Genomic DNA, 20808 nt, shown 5'->3' on the forward strand with positions numbered 1-20808 from the left:
TTCATCTGAAACAAAGAGCAATGTGTCCTATCTGTGTCATAAGCCATAATACTCATCCAAAGACCTGGTATCCATTCCCTGTAAGATTGGTATCTAAGGAAAATGTATTTGAAACATTTCATAGAATGGGAAAGTGAGAACCAACAGAAACTAATCATTAACTAGGCCTAATTAACTAATTCGCGGTTCCTTCCTAACTTGTGCTGAATTATATGGTCTCTTGGTATAACAGCTAAGATATTGCTTTTCCAACTCTCTTCATCAATTACCCTGTGAGTAAATCCACCAGATGAAAGATGAAATCTTCATACTAATGCCCATTTTTTTCCTATGAACGTCTCAGATTATACACATGCATTAACAGTAGCCAGTAAGCTCTCATGACATTCATATTTGACCAAGTATTATAGAGAGCTCCAGAATCTTCAACAGTTATCCTTTTTTTCTAAATTTCCTATTGGGACTTTTTTTTTTTAAATTCCTTTTAGCCCGGCTGGCATGGCTCAGTGGTTGAGCATCAACCTATCAAATAGGTCATGGTTCAATTCCCGTCAAGAGCACATGCCCAGATTGCGGGCTGGGTCCCCAGTGGGGAGTGTGCTGAAGGCAGCCGATCAATGATTCTTTCTCGTCATTGATGTTTCTATCTCTCTCTCCCCCTCTCCCTTCCTCTCTGAAATCAATAAAAAAATATGTTAAAAAAAATCCTGTTAGTCTTTACCAGCAGTCATTGGAATGTATATCAATATTTGTCTACACCCTCCCTATGTAGATCTCTATGTCTTTATTTACAAGCATCCTACTGGTGAATTAACTTGTAGAAAACATCTAGATGCTAGCCATCAGATCAGAGACTGCTGATTTCCACAACGCCTGGTTACATAAAAATATCAACAAGGAAGAGACTAATAACCAAGTCAGATCAAATGTGTTTCCACAGGGAAAAAGTGTAATACCACATGAAACAACTCAATTTTCTAAATGAAAAGTTAAAGTGAAATCTGAGGTCAGTGAGAGAAACACACCTTTAAACCTTAATGAGCACACTGTTTCCTCTAGTTTGATGTGAGCAGGGAAAAACAAAAAATCCCCCAACTCCAATTCCCCAGCTAAGGCCAAACAGGAAGAGTGGTCAGCTGCTATAGGAACAAGATTAAGAAGAAACTAGCCCAGCTGGCATGGCTCCGTGGTTGAGCATCGACCCATGAACCAGGGGATCACAGTTCGATACCCGGTCAGGGCACATGCCAGGGTTGCGGGCTTGATCCCTAACGTGGGGTGTGCCGGAGGCAGCCAACCGATGATTCTCTATCATTGTTGATGTTTCTATCTCTCTCTCTCTCCCTCTCCCTTCCTCTCTGAAATCAATACATTTATTTTTAAAGAAACTAGTAAAATGGTGGAGCTTCACATTAGGACTGTTCTTCTGTGAAGTCGATGTTAGGAAACACAAAAGGCCTTAATTCTGCAAGTGTAGACAGTCAGTGTATGTGGGAATCACCTATAGGATTTGGTAAAAATAAAGATTCCTGGGCTCCACCACCAGGCACTTTCATTCAGCAGTCCTGGGATCAGTCCAAGAATTTATAATTTTAAAAAACACCCTCGGTAAATTCAATCTGTGCCAGGAAATTCAGAAATATGTCTCCTATACTGTCGGAACACAGGCTACTTTAACAGTCCAAAATATAATACAATATAGAGTGGCAACATGCCAAACAAGAGCCTGTGTGTTTGAGCTAATCAGAGTATCCTTCTTTTCCATCCCCAAAATCAGGGCCACGGCTGCCGGCTCACCTAAGCAGCGGTAGGGAATCACCATATGGCCGTGGGTCTTGCACTGCTTGCGGCCCCTCTTGCACCAGTTCTGGATGGTCACTGGCTGGTTGGCTTCTACCACATTGGTGATCTGCAGTTCAGGGTAGACCTGGAGCACACAAAAAGGGTATTGTTACCTGAGGCAGAGACTGGGATAAGCAAGTACCACTGTTATTCTAATCCATCACCACTGTTATTCTAATGTATTTCTTTTTTAAAATGTTTAAATCTTTATTGTTCAGAGTATTATAGATGTCTCTCTTTTTCTCCCCATTGCTACCCTCTACCTGGTTCCAATCCTGCCCCAGACCTTCACCACCCTACTGTCTGTGTCCATAGGTAATACCTATATGCATATAAGATCTTTGGTTAATCTCTCCCCGCCCCCCTTTCCTTGGAGATGTGTCACTCTGTTCCATGTTTCCATGCCTCTGATTCTATTTTATTCATCAGTTTAGTTTGTTCATTAGATTTCTTGTTCATTTATTTTGATTTTTAGATTCAATTGTTGATAGATGTGTATTTATTTTTTATCCCCCAACACTCAATCAGGCACATGTCCAATCAAGCTTAAGCAATTCAGGGTAAAGAAAAATATGCAAGAGACAAGCACCTAATCATTCCATTCCAAACATTAAGCAATGTGCCTTTTTTGTATTTTACAACACCTATTCAGGCTTAAAATATTATTTTTCCAGAGGAGATAAAAACAGAAATGGGGAGGGGACCCTCTCCTAAGCACGGGGTCATTTTCAATGCAAAGTAAACTGGTGTGAGGATTGTATTCTGTAATGTTTTAAATAAATGTTATAGTAGATTCATGGAGATATCACCTTCCCTGAAATTCAACCCATCCATATCTTACCAACTGGGCAAATATTTTACATACAGGCTATGATACATAGCAAGCTTTCGATATAAAAATCCTTCTTATTCAAAGTAATTTACATGAGAATAACTTATCAAACAGTTATCTGGGCTATCAATTAGATAAAGAATTGCATTATGGATCCCTTCCTTTGATAATTAGCTACAGCCCTTTGCTTTGATTACTGTTCTCAGTACATCATGGTGTTTAGTGAACACTTGGGAATGAAATGTAGAATTTGGATCAACCAAGATATATTTGTAAAATATCAAACCACTTTTATTGATTAATAATGAGTAGATATTTGAAAGAAAATATAATCATAAAAATTTCTTTCTAAAATGGATTTCCACTTGCATAAAGCTTGCATTTCATTAAGATACTGATTTGCCAGGTAAGTCCAGTGAAAAGAGAAGCATTAAGAGACTTGAGGGGATTCAAGAAGGGTGGAAGGGGGAAGTCCCTCTCTCTGACAAATGCCTATCACTAGTGAAAGAAGCCAATCTGAAAAGGCTCCACGCTATACGATTCCAACTCTATGACATTCTGGAAAAGGCAAAACTATGGACAGTAAGATATCAGTGGTTGCCAGGGGTTAGGGGCTGAGGAGGAATGAAAAGGGGCACAGAGGATTTTTAGGGCAGTGAAATGAGTCCATATGATACTGTAATGGTGAACACAGACATTAGCCCAAACTCAGAAAGTACAAGCAAGAGTGGCCCCTACTGTAAACTCTGAACTTTGGGGGATGATGTGTCAATGCAGGTTCATCAGCAATAACAAATGTACCACTCTGCTGGGGGAGGTTGGTAATGGGGAAGGCTGTGCATGTGTGGGGGACAGGGCGTAATCTCTTATACCTTCCTCTCAATTTTGTTGTGAACCAAAACTGCTCTAAAATAGACTTTAGTCTATTAAAAAAAATTAAAACATAAAGTCTATTTAAAAATAAAAATAAGGCACCAATCAGTGTAGCATGGGGTAAATTTAGTGTGGAAAGCATATGCTATAGAACACACACACAGAAAAATAATGCCAGTAACTTAGCTCCCAAAGGAAAAAGCCACCTTCCCTTTATTTTATTTTCTATGTAAGTATCTTAGCACTACTACAATGCATGCATTTCAGGCTCAGATAATGCTCCACTCCAACATGCCACTGAAAATTTAATAACCCCGCGGCCTTTTTCTCTGTGAGGACAGGTGAAGTGGTTCTTTGCACAGGAATACGTATAACTCTCCCACCACCTTTCCTTGTTTATTATCTCACAAAAGTGCAGCACTCATGAGTCATAAACTCTGTGACACGAGAGAATTCGCCCTGAGGGACACGACTTTATGTGCCGTAAAGTATGAGTTACTGCATTTTTCTAAAAGGGTTCCAGCTGCCACTTCACAGAAATACTACCCTGCTGAGCATTTTCCCAGGAGCTCTCGGTTTCCCATAAACCCCGTGGCAGGCAGTCAAGTCACATTTCCTTCTTTTCAACTCAAAACCACAGAAACTGTTTGCAGGGTACAAGCTGATAAGGAGGAAAACAGGACCTCTGATTTGCGTTGCAAACCATCCTCAGTGTCCTGGGGTAATAGCTGGTGTGACAGAGCAGTCATTCATTCTGGCGCTGATCTTCCAGCAATCGGGCCTCTCACCCGAAGATCACCGGAGCTTCCCGAAGTGATCAGCCAGATACGGAATTTGCTTCAGTTCCCACCACCAAAATCTAGGGCAGAGGTCTCATTTCCTGTGTTTCCACTTCTCTCTCCAGAACACCGACAGCGACAACTGGTAACAGGTAGATGGAGGAGATTACAGAGTTTGAACCACGTGGATCCCATGCTTGGTTTACCTGCAGCCCTGACTGCCCTACTGTTATTCACGGACGAGAAGTCATTCATTGGGATCTGCCAAAGATAATACAATTCTGCTGTTGTGACATCATGTTTATTTAGAAAGAGGGAGGAATATCAACAATCAAGGTCACAAAATTTCTCCTGGAACACAGCCAGTCCCAGTTGGTCGAAGTGATTACCACATGGCACAAGCAGCCTCCAACTCAGAAAATAAACAACAGAACAAAAAACACAATGAAAAAATCATGGTAAAGTTTCTGGCGAAAATCCCAAGTACTTCATACCTAGTGTTTTGTTTTGTTTTTATTAAGCAGCTCCAGTATGTGACCAGAGACAAATAAGCACTTTGTGTTGAAACAATAGCAGAGCTTACAGTTTTAGGTAAGAGTAAAGATTAAAATAGTTAGATACACCAATGTGCTTGTGGTAGTAAGTCCCTGACTTTTCACCATAATTAATCACAAGCATCAGTTCAATGTTTCATATTTTCGTTGCTGTATTTCAAATCATCACATAAGGAGGAAATAAGGATATGAATCCCTTCAGCTATTTAATTTTCAAAAAATTGACATTTAAGAAAGCCAAAAACATGTAGTTACATATACAGAAATATAAAATTATGTCCCCAACAAAAAAATTCTTCAACCCCAATTATGAGTAATGATTTCTTTGATTATTAAAAAACTAGAGGCCCGGTGCACGGGATTTGTGCACTGGTGGGGGGCATGGCCTGCAGGGATCGGCCCACTGTGGGAGCGCACTGACCACTGGGGGCGGCTCCTGCATTAAGTATCTGCCCCCTGGTGGTCAGTGCGTGTCATAGTGACTTGTCGACCGGTCGTTCTGGTCGTTCCGCCGTTCGGTCGCTGGGCTTTTATTAGATAGGATAGACTTTAGATAACCGCAAGGCACATTAATAAAAATGTAAAGAAGTAGCAAATCAAGGCCCGTGTTAGTTCCTTGAAAAGCAAACTGTCCTCAGTTCCAGCAAATCTTCCTGAATTACAGCTGCATGAATAGATCCATACACTGTGCTCCAAACACACTCTCACCTACGACCCTTACATTACACCACACTGCGCATACCAAGCCCATTAGGGTCCTCCCATGTGGACAAACCCCCTCCATCCCCTCTACCGTAAAGTGAATCCCTCTCTCCTCCTTCAGGAATGCTTTCTGGTATTTATCACAGTGCGCCTCACATTTGTGTTAAGTACATAGCTGCACCACCTTTTCCAGTGAAAATGCACTTTTCTGAAGGGCGGAAAGCACAATCTGGCACCCCGTTGCCTCCCTCTGGTGCCCCACATTCATTACCTGTGGTTTAAGCTCTCAGAAGGCTGCCAGGCCCCTCCCCCTCCCACAGAGCCCCAGCCCCCAGTCCTCTGAAGGAGAACTCATTAGTGAGCACTTGAACTCTTCTGCTCCATCCAGACGGCTGATTACAGCCAAAGGAAAGCAAACGGTAAATTGCATTCTCTTCAAGAGTTCTATACTAGCCCTAGCTGGTTCAGCTCAGTGGATTGAGCGTTGGCCTATGGACTAAGGGGTCCCGGGTTCAATTCCGGTCAGGGGCACATGCCTGGGTTGCGGGTTCAGTCCCCAGTGGGGGGTATGCAGGAGACAACTAATCAATGATGCTCTCTCACCACTGATGTTTCTATCTCTCTCTCCCTCTCCCATCATCTCTGAAATCAATAAAAAAATTAAAATAAAAAGAGTTCTAGACTAGTATATACAGGCTCCAGCTAGATGAGGGGACACCTCACTGGCAGGTAGGATAAGCCATGGCCAGAGCTGGTGCATCTCTGAACCGGTGTGTGAAGGGGAACAAGGTATCTGGAAGAACCAGCTGGTCTACCACAGGAGACTAGGAAGATGTGCAGAAAAAGAAGCTAAGATGAGAGAGCCTAGTAGCCTAAACAAAGACAGACAGACAAGACAGAGGCTCAGACAGGGACTGCCTGATTACCTATTAACCCACGGAGGCGTGGTGTGTCCCCTTCATTAGCGCCTTCCCCCCACCCGACCCCCCACCCCCACATACACTTTTAGACATAAGTTGGTAGCTTTATTTTGATCAAAACCCTAGAAAAAGGCCTGGCTCAAATGCTGGTTCACTAACACGCCCTCCCTGATCCCTTCAATCTCTGTATCCAAAGCATTTTATCCAACCACATTTCCCTGACCACTTTCTACCATCTCTGACACTTATGTGTCCTATCAAACTGTACATCCCTTAAAGGGCGGGACCATGTGACTCATTGTGTATTCCCCTCAATAATGGCCAACACTAAGATTGCATAATAAGTGCCTAATAACTATTTAATGAATATTTCTGGTTAAGTTCAGAATGCATCATGGGAGGGAAATTCATTATATATTAATCTCCCACTGGGTATTATCAATGTAGCTCCTAAATAAAGGTACTATAAATAGTATAATATTAGAGTTGGATTATGAGCTTTTGAGAAAAAACAAGCATCTTGATGTCTTCCAATATTATTTTTCTAAGTATGATGTGGCATCTTATTCAAACAGTAGCATCTTATATAAAGAGCTGCAGATTAATATTAATATTAATATTAATAATTACACAGCTGAGAAAAAGGCTCAGAAAGAACTAAGAGTCGGTCTCTCACTTAGGCTAAGAGGGCCCGTCTGTTGGTCCAGGCACCTGAAAAGCACCTACTCTTCTGGCCATAGAAGCATGCTTCATCTTTGAAAACCTACGTAGTTTTGCCCACTACAGAAAAATATCTTAAAGCTTGATCACCATCAGAACATTTTCATTCCAAGTTTAAAAAATCTAAAAAGTCCTTTTCTCTCTCTTTCTATCCAAATTGGAAATATATTAATCCCCAAAAGACGACATTTAAGTTGTTAAATATGCATAGCAAGAAAAAAAAATTAATGATATTTAAGAAAGCCAAGAACATGTGGTTAGATATGCAGAAACAGAAAAATATTTCTTTACGACATACGTTGTCAGATTTCTGTAGAAAATTTCCTCTATTTCCAATATTAGGAGCAAATAGGGGGACCCCTATAGTCCCTTTTGCAATGTGGAATAAGGAATTAATGACAAAAGTCTTGTTTACACACAACTATATTCCAAAGGACCAAGGATACTTCAAGAACGCAAAATCAAACGCGGCTAGGAAAAGGCTGAAAACAGTTAATGGTCAGGGTCCTGGGAATTATTGCTGATTCTGAAAATAATTTACTTGCAGTTCTTTCTAGTCTTTCCACTTTTGAAATCACTTTTTAAGCATATTCTCAAGGATGTTTCTTTTCTTTTAAATAAAAGTGCAAGCAATTATGTAATATTAATAAAACGACACTAAATATGTAAGAAGTCAGTCAGTAACATTCATCTTAGTCAATTTATAGCTCTGCAAAAGAGATGAGCTACACATCCGCACAAGGTTCTTGTCCAAAATAATGCTGACCTTGAAGGAGGCAGGATAAAGCACTGCATTCCAGACGGATCCAGGAACCAGTGAGCAGATCTGATCATTGAGGAAGTGAAGTGATAGGCACATGGGGCATTAAACTATTCTTGCTAATTGGTATATGCCGGAAACCAATCATTCTACCACTGATGGAAGGATGTGGCCAGGAAACTGGGAAGGCTGGTCAACAACCTTAAATGTTTTAATCACTCACTGTTTAGTTGAAACATTGTTAGCTGAAGCAGCCTCCACCTCTGTTTCTCCTATGTAAATTTCTGTTATTGGAATTTCCTGCCTAAAGGTTATGGGCGTATCCCATAGTCTCAATAAAAGGGATTGCAAGGCCAGAGCAAAGGGTAGTCCTTCCACTAGAGTTGGGCTCCCGCCTGGCCCCCAATATTCCCAAATTAATACTTTTCCAAGTCTCTTTTCATTTGTGTGCGGCCTTCTCCAGAACCCGAACCCTGAACAGGAACCCTGAACCACGCGGGACGTGAAAGGGGTTCCCACAGGTATATGTGGCTTGAAATTTTGAATTAAAAAGAATGAGAAGTGAAGAGTCGAGACAATGTTTATGTACTTTCATGATGCTCAAAATTAAAGTAAAACAACACACACACACACACACACAAAACAACAGCAAACTATCCCAGCTGAAACAGAGTCAAATTTCTAAATTTACATTACAGGCAGAAAAAAAATGAAATAAATGCAGAAACAACCAAGATCCAAATTGTATATACACAATGGCAGTTGGCACAAATGAACATTTACATGAAACAAAAACTCAAAAAACCCTGCAGTGACATGGTATAGAGGTAGCCTAAACCAGGGATCGTTTCCCTTGAAAGCTTTTACAGACCAATTTCTTTTTCAAAAAACATATTCAAGAGGAGAATGAAGAAAACATATAATAATGGAGGGTTTACTATGCGCCAGAATCATTGCAAATGTTTCACGTTAGTCACGTCACCCTCTATCAGAGGGCAATCGCTCCGTTTCACAGAAGACGAAATTGCTGGAGGTGAAGCTTGGTGAAAGCAGGAGCCACTTCTGAGCACTCCAGGAGCCCGCTAAGGATAGGTTTTAAAACAAAACCAAGTCTGGGTCCGGATTAAAATGACAAACTTCCTTCTTTCAAATTTTCTGGAATGCAAAGAAAAAAATCCTATCCAACCGTTGTCAATGTAAATTCTTTTCATCGCGAGGGCTACTGGAAACGGAATGACTAATTTAACTGAGAAAGAGAAGCAGAAACCAACCGAAAACGTTCTCTGATTACAATGCAATGAGGTGCTGAGAGGCAGTGAGCAGCTGATGAAAGACAACCGTAACAGTAATAACGTAACAGTAATAACGGGACGTGTGAGCAGGGCTGGGCTTGCTCAGTGAGGGCCTAAAGCCAGGATGGAAAGTGCTGTGCTCGGGCATTAGCTGATTTCCCAAGAATCTGACCCAAGCTTGTTCCTCACGGTGTACATAAATGTACATGTATATACATACATTGATACCTAGACTTGGAAAAGACTGCCCAAGAACCTGGTTTACTATCACTCTTATTCTGAAGGACTGAATGTAAAAACAAATTGGCGGGGAGAAGGGGTGTCACCCAAATAAATAGGACAGAACACAAATGTGAAAACACAAACAGATGTGCACCCCTATAGCCTAGACTCTCATTCTCTGTCAATTTATGCGAATTTTCTTATATTTCTAAATAAAGTGCCGATTATAAAAGTACAGGATGACTGCAAATCTGTAATAATTGAGTATGCATTTAGGAATGAGATCAATAATAACAGGAAGAAATGTTAAATCAAACAGTCATTTGATTAAATGATTAACTGTGTCAAAAAGAAAGTCCAAGCTGGTTTTATCTCATTTAGCTCTAAATACTATGATTTGTGCAATTCCTGTTTTTATATAGATCATTAATGCATAAAGTAGATCTGTTCTCATATTTCACCTAGCAGGAATTTTTGAATCTTTCCCAAACCACAATGTTTATGTTCCTGTAATTTGTCACTTTTAAGCCTACCAAGGTGGATGGTAGACCCAGCAACATCACAATGGCCAAGGGTGTGGCTTCTGCCACAGCCCTGGGTGGACAGCATGCCCTCGAAATTGGTTAGATTAAAAGATCGCATGTATCCGTTGCTTTTTAAATGATTTTAACTCCATATCACTGCGGAATGAAAATAAGCCTGAGAAACAGTTCTTCTCTGGGAATCCCAGATTCGGTTATATATTTTAAAGTAGAAAGCTGGGCAAAGGAAATGGCTTTGTTCAACTCATCAAATGGGCAGTTTTTGTTTTATTCAGATGCCAGTAAGCTTCATCTGGTGATCCTGTTCATTTATAGACAAAGACAACTGCTCATTTAGAGCAAGAAGGTTAAAGAAAACACGTATTGTTTGCTGTGGAAAAGAAAACACTTAGGAAAAGAGTATGCCCATCATCTAACAGAAGGGATGGTAAACAAGCCACCTTCACTTGTTTCCCAGCTGGAAGTCTCTGCCAGTGCTTGAGGCTTAACCTGTTCAAAAGTCCCTCCAGAGAGCTGTTCCCCAGTGTATTAGCAGAGCCACGGACACCTGCTCCAAGCCCCTACCTCACCCAAGGGTGCTCTGAAGGTTAAGGATAAAGAGGGCAGCAGAGCCTGTGTTTTAAGCTCTGTCCTTAACAAAAGAAACACACAAAAACCAAAAACATCAGTGCTGGGGCTCAAACAACTTCTCGTTTAATTTGACAATTTTTAACTTGTACGACACACACACTGGACACCCCTAAACCTGTGTATTCCCATCAAAAAGGGAGGTCTAAGGTTGGCGAGGAAGCTCTCTGAATTGCTCAGGTGTCAAAGAGCAAAGGCTGGACATGAAGGGAGGTCTGTCTGATAGCAAAGCCCATGTTCCCCTTCGCTGCACTTGACCCCAGGGGCTCCCTTATCCCAGCACCTGGTTCACCATGAGGTGGACAAGCAGGATGCTCTCTCACATCCCTTTCCTCACTAACATCTTGAGATTTGAATTCCTTTCTCTCCCCAATCTAATCTATCCTTGAATTCAGGCCAATACTTCTCAGAGTGTCTTGACCAGATAAAAACAATTTCGCAGCTCTTTTTTTTCCCCTTTTTATTAAATGTATTGGGTTGACATTGGTTAATAAGATTATATAGGTTTCAAGTGTACAATCTATAATACACATCAGTATATTGTATTGTGGGCCCACCACTCAAAGTCAAATCTCCCTGTCACCAAATACTTGACCCCCTTTACCCTTCACTACTCCCCACCCCCTTCCCTCTGGTAACCACCATACTATTGTCTGTGTCTATGAGTTTTTATTTGTCTTGTTTGTTCATTTGTTGCTTTCAGTGTTATATCCCACACATGAGTGACTTCATATGGTTCTTGACTTTTCTGACCGACTGTTTCAGTAGATAACCAGAAAAGGGGATGCTGGGTCATATGGTAACTCTATTCTTAATTTTTTTGAGGACCTCCATACTGTTTTCTATCGAAGCTATAGCAGTTTACATTCCCAGCAGCAGTGAATAAGGGTTCCTTTTCTTCACAGCCTCTCCAACCCTTGATATCACTTGTCTTGTTGATAATGGCCATTCTAACAGGCGTGAGGTGCTATCGCAGTGTAGTTTGGATTTGCATTTCCCTAACAGCTCGTGAAGTTGAGCATCTTTTCATAGATGTGTTGGCATGTGAATGCCTTCTTGGGAGAAGTGTCTGTTCAGGTCCTCTGCCCATTTTTAACTGTTGTTGCTGAGTGTATGAGTTATGAGTTCTTTATATATTTTGGGTATTAACCCCTTATCGGAGCTCTTTCTTATCTCCAGAATCAGACGCAAACCCCCAGATTTATAATCAAGACCCTCTGCTTTTCAGACGCATTCCACCTTTGCATTTTCTAAATTCTCTTTTCAACTTATCTAGTTGTGTATGTATATAAGCTCCACATGAGCCAAGAGTGGTGTTTCCCCACCATTCAGTAACATGTGACACAAAATACTTTCAGAATGCACTCAGTAAATATTTGCTTGAATTACATTTGGGAAAAAACTAGATTCTTTAGATGAAGAATCAAAATACATTTCCTTTTTTTTTTTTTTCTTTTCTCATCGCAAAGCTCTTGGTTTAAATAAAACTGTTTGTCTTTTAGAAAAGGAAAAAATCTCATTTCATTCAAAAGGACAATAAAAGCTAAAGATTCTCATTTTCCCCCCACCCTCCCCTAGGTTTTAATATGCTTCCATAGAATATTATCCTAGTTTTATTCTATTTATAAGACTGCTAGTTGCCTTAGACCAATGTTTGGGTACTATAGCAGTTCATTAAGGCAAGTGGCCACTTTAGGCTGTTAAATGATGAATAATTTATATCGTTATTTTCAAGTTGTTTTCATGATGGCAGCACTTTCTGCATCTCGTATAGAACAGAGGAAAGGAGCTGTTTTCTGTTAAAGGACCCCAGAGGAAAATAATGATTGAGGGAATGTCTGTTGTGGTCCTCTGTTATTGCACACAAACTATCCTAGAACTTAGTGGCTTCAAACGATAAAATGTTTCTCATAGTACACAATTTCGGTGAGTTCGAAATCTGGAGGTGGCTTCATTGAGGGATCCGGGCTCTCACAAGGATGCAGTTAAGAACTGGGCCACAGTCACGTGAAGCCTTGACTAGGCTACAGGATCCACTTCCAAGTGGTTCGTTCACATGCCTGTCAAGCAGGTCCTGGCTGCTGATAGGAGGCCACATGTACATCTCCCCAGTGGCCTGGGATGTCCTGGTGACAGGCGGCTGGCTCCCGCCACAGCAAGAGTTATGGAAGGTAGAAGCCATGTGTCTTTTCTGAATTAGCCTCAAAAGTCACACACAACATCATTTCTGTAGTATCTCATTGATTATACATGTCAGCCCCGCACAGTGTGAAAGGAGACTACACATGGACATGAATACGGGGACGGAGGAAAGGATTGTTGGAAGCCATCTTGAAAGCTGGCAACTACATAATAATGTACGATTTCTCACAGTTCTGTGGGTTGACGGGGCAATTCTTCCTCCCCTGGTGCTGTCAGCCAGAGCGCTACCAGGAAGGCTGCAAGGTCCCACCTGGCCCTGCCCAGGTGGCTGCTGAGGGCAGCTGGCTGGGAGCTCAGGCAGGGCTATGGATGGGAGGCTCCGGCTTCTCTACATGGCTGCCTTTCCAGAGCATGAAAAGAGAAACTTCTAGAACTTTTTAAGGCTTAGACCCAGAACTGAACCAGTGTCACCTCAACTCCATCCTACTGGTTAAAGCAAGTCTCGGGTTCAACCAAGAGGGTAGCTGCTGAAGGCATAATTCATCAACAGCCCACGATGGAACCTATTACCACAGGGTCACAAAAAGAACAATCTAGGGCTTGCTTAATACTTTCAGAAAGCATACTTAGTGATTATTTAGTACTAGAGGCACGAAATTCGTGCACGGGTAGGGTCCCTAACAGCTGCCGGTTGGGGACCCCTCACTTTCCGCCCCCGCTGACTGCCACTGCTGCCGGCCAGGGCCTCCCTTCCCACAGTTGGCCGGCCGGCCCCGCCCCCTGGTTCTGGTCGAACTCCTGGTCGAGGGGACAATTTGCATATTAGGCTTTCAGTATATAGGATATTTAACTGAATATTTAGTCATGTACATGTTTATCACTCTACTATTGAGTGTATATCATAGCACTTACATCTTAAGTAGGTAAACATAAACTGAGGGCAAATCTGGACTATGGGCCAACATTCCCCCAACTCTCGCCTAAAAATCTGTTTAGAATTCCACCAATGGGAAGACATAGTCCCTGAAAAGGAAGCCATGGCTCCATTTGAGGGGAGGCTCTCTCAGGGCCCGTTCTGCTGCAACCCCCAGGCCAACAAGGCCATCCACAACACTTTCTAAATGAATGGCTACTAGTGTGTGCTGGGTCAGAGCTGTTTCAGATAAAATGCTTTCTTGGACATGACCTCCAGAAACAGTTATTCTCAGCGACACCTTCAGTCTGTAATCCTTTTGCCCACAGAAACCAAGATAAGTCCCAGTGTAGCTCCAGTTGCCATAATAAATTATCACACACTGGGTGGCTTAAGCAACAGAAATTTATTTTCTTCTAATCCTGGAGGAAAAAGTCTGAGATCACGGTGCCAGCATGACCAGGTTCTGGTGAGAGCTCTCTTCCTGGCTTGCAGATAGATGGCCGCCTTCTCCTGTGTCCTCACATTAACTCATTGTGTGAGCAGGGAGACAGAAGACAGAGCAAATTCTCTGAAAGTCTGATGCCCCTTCTTATAAGGGCACTAATCCCATCATAAGGGCCCCACCTTCATGACCTCGCCTAACCCAAAGGCTCCACCTCCAAATACCACCATGTTAGAGGTTAGGGTTTCAATGTAAGAACTGGGCATGGGAGGTGGGGGAGAGGGGTGACAAGCATTCGGTCCATAGCAGTCTTCAATATATATTTGATAAATATACAAAAGAAAGTTCTCAAATGGTGCTGACCGTGCTAATATAAAAAAGAAAAATACAAAGAAAGGCAAATATCTGAATGAGACTGGGCAGAAGTATACCTTATTACTGGGGGAAAAAGTGGAGGGAAAACACAAAGCACCTGGAATTTGAGTAAAATGCAGATTAAACAAATATTCCATTTAAACCCTAAGTTTGGAACTGTCTTCTCAATAAAACTTTATATGGGTTTATAACCAGGAACAAAGGTAAAAACACTCGATTTTTCTCCCTAATTTTGACCTTGACTCATGATAGCACAAGAGAAATCAGGGGGCCAAACTGACAATATTCATAAAAATAACAGCAAGGAACACAAATTGAGAAGAACATGATGCTGCAAAGATAGACTAGATAATTCACCAAAATAATATTTGACACATCATATCAAGTTAAGCATCAACAGATACAATGTGCAGCGTATATGGTCAATCCTTTGAAAAAACAAATTTAACAGTGAGTTACACTGGTTAGCAAAAGGTCAAAATGAGGTCACGGTCATGAGTTCAGTTGGTTTCTTTTGTCCTAGGTCCACAGGCTACTAACAGCTGCCTTTCTGACTCAGCCAGCTGTCTCTAAAACAGAGGCACTGAATGAGCACGTAGAGAAAGAATCTACTCATCACTATTGGGAGGAAAATAATCAGTAAGTGAGTAGCACTGTAAATGGTAATAAACAGTCATGGTTTCTGTACATTTTTTTTAAAAGGAATGTGCAAGTGATAGATGACAGAATAAGTTGAAAATATCTTCATGGTGCAAAAATGCTCATCAGTCTGGAATTCTATATCCAATTAAACCGTTGTTCAATAAAAATTAGTTCAAAATGACTACTAGTGAGTGCTGGGTCAAAGCTAAATTTCAGATAAAATGCAACTTCTAGAAATAACTAAGATGACAGACATCAAAAACAAAAGAGGAATAAAAATAAATAATATAGGAATAAAGATGCTTTGGTTGTAAACAATGAATCCAGTTAAAGATAAAACTTATAACTATCTTGGGAATTTATGCTCAGAGAACAGATTATAATATTACAACACTGAAAATATGAAAGTAATATTAATTTTAAAAACCTGTATGAAGAAGAGGTAGGAAATTTGTGCATCTTATCTATGGCTTTCCTAACAGGGAATCAATCAATACTGTCTAAAATAAAACATGGAGTTAAAAAAAAAAAGAATAAAAGAACATAAGCATTTTCCAATAACACACATAAAATTCAATCTTATAAACAAAAACTATTCATTATTTCTAATTATAAAAGAAAAATATCAGAATACCTATAGTGTGGGAAGTGGGAGGAAGACCCTAACATATCAATAAGGAATGTTCTAGGTAGTGGTTAGCAAACTCATTAGTCAACAGAGCCAAATATTAACAGTACAACAATTGAAATTTATTTTGAGAGCCAAATTTTTTAAACTTAAACTTCTTCTAACACCACTTCTTCAAAATAGACTCGCGCAGGCCGTGGTATTTTATGAAAGAGCCACACTTAAGGGGCCAAAGAGCCGCATGTGGCTCGCAAGCTGCAGTTTGCCGACCATGGTTCTAGGTAGTTCAGGATGCACCACTCAACAAAAAATGTCAAACACTGTTTAAAAGTTCTGAGTAAAAATCTATTCCCTCCCCTTCCTACACACATATTTCCCCAAAGCTGGTTAAAATAAGGAGGCACCGTACATGTCCTCAGCTACCCACTCTCCAGCCTGTAACGCTTTTCTAACACACTGCGTGTTTCTAAGCTCACTGTGTTGGACTGTGGTCATCTTTTTATGTTGCCCCATGCCATCTTCATCCACTTTCTGGCAAGAGCCCCCCCCCCCCCCCCCCATGTGGCTCAGGTCTAGCTGTCAAACAGGCCACACACCCACCTGGCCAACACAGGCCAGTCCCAGTACTGATGCCAAAGGTAGATAGATGTGTGACCCAAAGCAGGGCCAACCAGAATCCCTCCTTGGAATGATAATGCACATAATGCAGTTGGGAAGCCAAGCGCGGATGGCAGCCTCCCAGAGCTCCTGGCTGCCACCTTGCCTGGCCTCCTCGAGAAAGCTCATCTCTGCAGGAGGTGAATGAATGTAAGGGTGCAAGGACAAAGCAGAAAACAAGAGACACCCCAACAGAGAAATCCCAGGAAGCACTGAGTCTCAGTTCTAACATCTGAGGAACCAGCTTCTGGATGTCTTCATTAAAATTCTCTAAGCTACGCCCATCCCAAGATCCTTCCCATCTGTGGTAGGAATTATTCTCCATGTGTAGGATGTTGAGTGAGCTTCCATCATCTGGCAAACATAAGCCGGCTAATCAACCCACTATTTTCCCCTCTTTTCCAAGACTCAGCCAATCACTTATCCACTGGATCCCATTTCTCCCTAGATACCTGTGCCTAGTTTTCTTTTGATGGACAGCCACCCTTCCCACAGTTTGGTTTAAGCTTCCTTTAACTTAAGTTCCTCCCCTTTAAAAAAAAAAAAAAAAAAGACACAACAAAAAACAAAGCCTTTCCCCTTTCCTTGAACGGCCCTCAAACGCTTGGTTTCTAGTTTTTTTCCTTGGTTTCTAGGTCTTCACTGTCCCTTCAAGCATTCTTCCTATCATCTACAGCAATTGGACTTCTATTCCACTGAAATTGCTATCCCAAAGATCAACAACCACTGACCTTGTATTTGCCAAATTAGAAGAATATGTTATAAAACACACATATCCTAGAATAGGCGAGTGTCTGGGGAGTAACATGCCTGGGACTCCGGGTATTTTAAGCTGAATTAATAAGGAAGGAGCACCCTGTACAATAACAGCAAGGAGACGAGGAAGAATTGCACAAGGGATAGAGACCCCGATGGATGAAGACCTCTTAACTTAGCAAAGTCAAGTCAACAAAGCAAAGTGCAGACAGAACAGTGCTTTCAGTAAGCCGCCCTTTTTAATAATAATAATAAAAAAAGAAAAATGAATATTCTCTTTTGTAAGAAGGATGAATCAGGAAGAATGACAATGTTAATCAATGGGAGATGGGTGGCAAATGATGTTTCCGAGCATAACTTTTTACCGTTTCAGTGTTTTAACACTGTAAACATTTTCCATTTTCAAAATGAATAAGGAGGGGAAAACTGAACACAAGCAGAAATAAAGGAACTAAAATGTATCAAGTTGGTAATATAAATAAACATAATTCTAGTCACTTTTACACACAATACTTTGAGCCCCTGTAGTGAGATACCCTAAAGATAAAAGGAGGTACCGAGATATCTTACATTTTACTCAGTTGGGTTATTAGTGGCTGGAGTTTGACACACTTTTTAAAAATATTTATGCATATGGGAGAGTAAATCATCAGGAACAAAGATTTTTCACTGCAGGAGATAAAATGCAAATATGAAACGTCAAAAACAATAAAGGCGGGTGGTCCAGCGTGGCCGCAGGACTTACCTCCTGGCAGTACTGAAGGATGCCCTCCTTGGTGCCGATGCAGGTCTTGGTCCCCGATGGATCTGACTCCCACTTCCCGTTCTGCACATTCATGTGCATGTTCAGTTTGCCGCAAAACATGGCGACCTGGGGTTCTGCAAGCAGGCCGGCATTGCCATCAGTGGGCACCTGGAAAAATAGGTTTGGGTTAGTTATGGCAACCCACAGTTCTGGGGGAGATGCTGGGGAACGTGGGGTTAGCAATAAGAGCAAGGAGAGTTCTCTTCTTGGCAATTCTCCATCATGAATTAGCCCCGCCCTTCAGCATGCCTTGAAGTTAACTATGATACATGCTACATATATCTCCAACCTCCTGTAATACAGTGCTTTTTTCTTTTACAGTAAGTGGAGAAATTAGTAATATTGAGAGGAAAGTATCCATTGAAAAGTTTATGTATTTGTTTCTACATTTTCCCCTGGCAGATCTTATGGTGCCTCCTGAAAGGCTCTGACAGTAAAATAAGATTTTTTTTTTTCCTGAAATTAATATACCCACTCTAGAGGAAACCATATTCTCACAATGCCTCCGCCTGGCTCACACAGAACAATGCCAAGGCCTGCACGATGGCCAGGCCTGGGGGTCACACTCTGTCTCAGCTCCTAGAGCTGAAGGCACAATGGTAGTGTGCACTGTTAGTTAGCAAATGACTCCATTATAATTTTTTTAAAATATCTGTTTATTATTGATTTCAGAGAGGGAGAGAAATATAGGAACATCAACGATGAGAGAGAATCATTGATTGGCTGCCTCCTGCACACCTCACACTGGGGATTGAGCTTGAAACCCAGGCATGTGCCCTGACCAGGAATTGAACAGTGACCTCCTGGTTCATAGGTTGACGCTCAAGCACTGAACCATGCTGGCCACGCTCCATTATAATTTTTTGAACAGAAAAACTACTGTTTTTTGTTTTTTTTACCATGCCCAAATGTGACTGAGTATGTGGCCCTTCACCTGTTTTTTTTCCCCGGAACATTTCCTTGTTAACACTGCCTCAGCTCTTGAGTATGTCAAGGATGCTGGTCCCATCCTCCCAACCACAATGCAAGCAGGCACAGGTCTCCCTCAGAGCCCAGCACAGCACCCACCTGCTGTGCAGTGAGCTCTGATGGGCCCCAGGTATTCTTACCACAGGCAGATACCATTTCAGGAAAAGAACTTTGAAAAAGGTCCCTTCTGTATTTCCAACCCTTCTGCCCATAGGTATTCCCTTCATGTAAATATTATTAAAAGGGAAAAGGTCAGTACTAAAAAATATCTGTACTGCCTCACTTCACAGGTTCTGGTATCTTAAAAGGAAAAACTATCAGCCAGAGATGAAACTTCACCCCCCAGGAGTGAAAGAGTTATTCGAAACCAAGAAATCACAAGACATTTTTAGTATATTAAGTCCTCCCTTGTTAAGGCCAGCTGCTGAGGACATATGTGACATCCACGGCAGGAAGGGGTACCTTCCAACAGAAGCCGTTCATGTGGCAAAGAGCTGGGTGATTCTACAATAACTTGTATCACTTCTACAAATTGTTTATGGGAAGAAAAAAAAAAAACACATAAAATTGCACTGAAAGATTTCAGTTTAAAAAAAAAAAATCACCAAACACACACACACACACACACACACACACACACACAAAATAACAAAACGACTTCCTGACATTTCTTCCCACAGAAATGTAAAAATAGATCGCACATCTGTCCACGCTGGTCATCTTCATATGTTTTTTTGTGCAACTGCAACAGAGAATTTACTTCCTTTAAAAAAATCTGGCACTGAGCCCCGCTGAGATTCATCCCTGACCAGCGTGCAAAAACTCTGGGCAAAATCTCTGGAACCATATTCCAGGTAACATTCTCTCCATTTCTACTTCCACTCCGTGAATCATATTTAATTAACCAAACGTTGCTCCTCCACGGCCGGATGGAACAACCAGTGAGGCCACAGAATCAGACTGTCAGCAGGCATCGCGGGGACCCCTCAAGTTCCCAATTTGGGTCTCCTGACACCTCCCACAATTTCCAAGCCAGAAACGGGGAGGCTCCTTCTCCAATGGGTGCAAAGCAGCAGCCTGAGCAGAAGGCTCTGCACAGTGACGTTTCAACAGCCTTCCTGAAGGAGTGAGAGGGAATGCAATGCCTTGACCCTAAAAATCAGAATACAAATTTTGTCAAAAAGCTTTTTAAATATTTCTTTATTGATTTCAGAGAGGAAGGGTGAGGGAGAGAAAGAAAAACATCAATGATGAGAGAGAATCATTGATCGGCTGCCTCCTGCACACCCGCCACTGGGGATCCAGCCCACAACCCGGGCATGTGCCCTGAGCTGGAATTGAACCGTGACCTCCTGGTTCATAGGTCAATACTCAACCACTGAGCCATGCCAGGTGGGCCAAATTTTGTCCATTTTATTGAAATAAGTAGTAAGATAATAACATTACAAGAAAGTCCAATAACAATCAGATACCAGCAGGTAAGGCCCTAAATTAGATGCTACGGAGGATATGAAATAGATTTATAATATATGTAAATATGTAAAATTGATTTATTTGTATATAAACTATGAGGCTTACCCTTAAGGAATGTATAATCCAGTAATGGAATCATCACTGTATTCCCCCTGGAGATTTTATTCTGCTCAAACTCATTCCTGTCCCAAAGATTTCCAATCTTAGCAGAATCCTGGAACCTTACCTCTAACTAAACAGAGCATAATGATCTTTTATGACAACTGGCAATTATTTTGTTGAATGAATCCCCCTCTCCACCTCAGATTCTCCACAATCTGTTCACCCTAGTTCCGACC

The 20808-nt window shown here is 41.5% G+C and overlaps 1 protein-coding gene across 8 annotated transcripts in view; it reads right to left on the reverse strand.

Moving 5' to 3' along the window:
- The window catches only part of APP (amyloid beta precursor protein), a 229305-nt gene that overhangs the window by 148924 nt on the left and 59573 nt on the right, over positions 1-20808 (reverse strand). For all 8 annotated transcript variants that reach the window (XM_080657586.1, XM_080657587.1, XM_080657585.1 and 5 more), the window contains exons 2-3: positions 17969-18136; positions 1798-1927 (exon numbers count right to left, since the gene is read on the reverse strand). In XM_080657586.1, coding sequence (XP_080513712.1) covers positions 1798-1927; positions 17969-18136 — 298 coding nt within the window. The remainder of the gene's footprint in view (positions 1-1797; positions 1928-17968; positions 18137-20808) is intronic.

The sequence above is a fragment of the Plecotus auritus genome (genome assembly GCF_963455305.1).
Source record: "Plecotus auritus genome assembly, chromosome: 2".
Taxonomy (NCBI): domain Eukaryota; kingdom Metazoa; phylum Chordata; class Mammalia; order Chiroptera; family Vespertilionidae; genus Plecotus; species Plecotus auritus.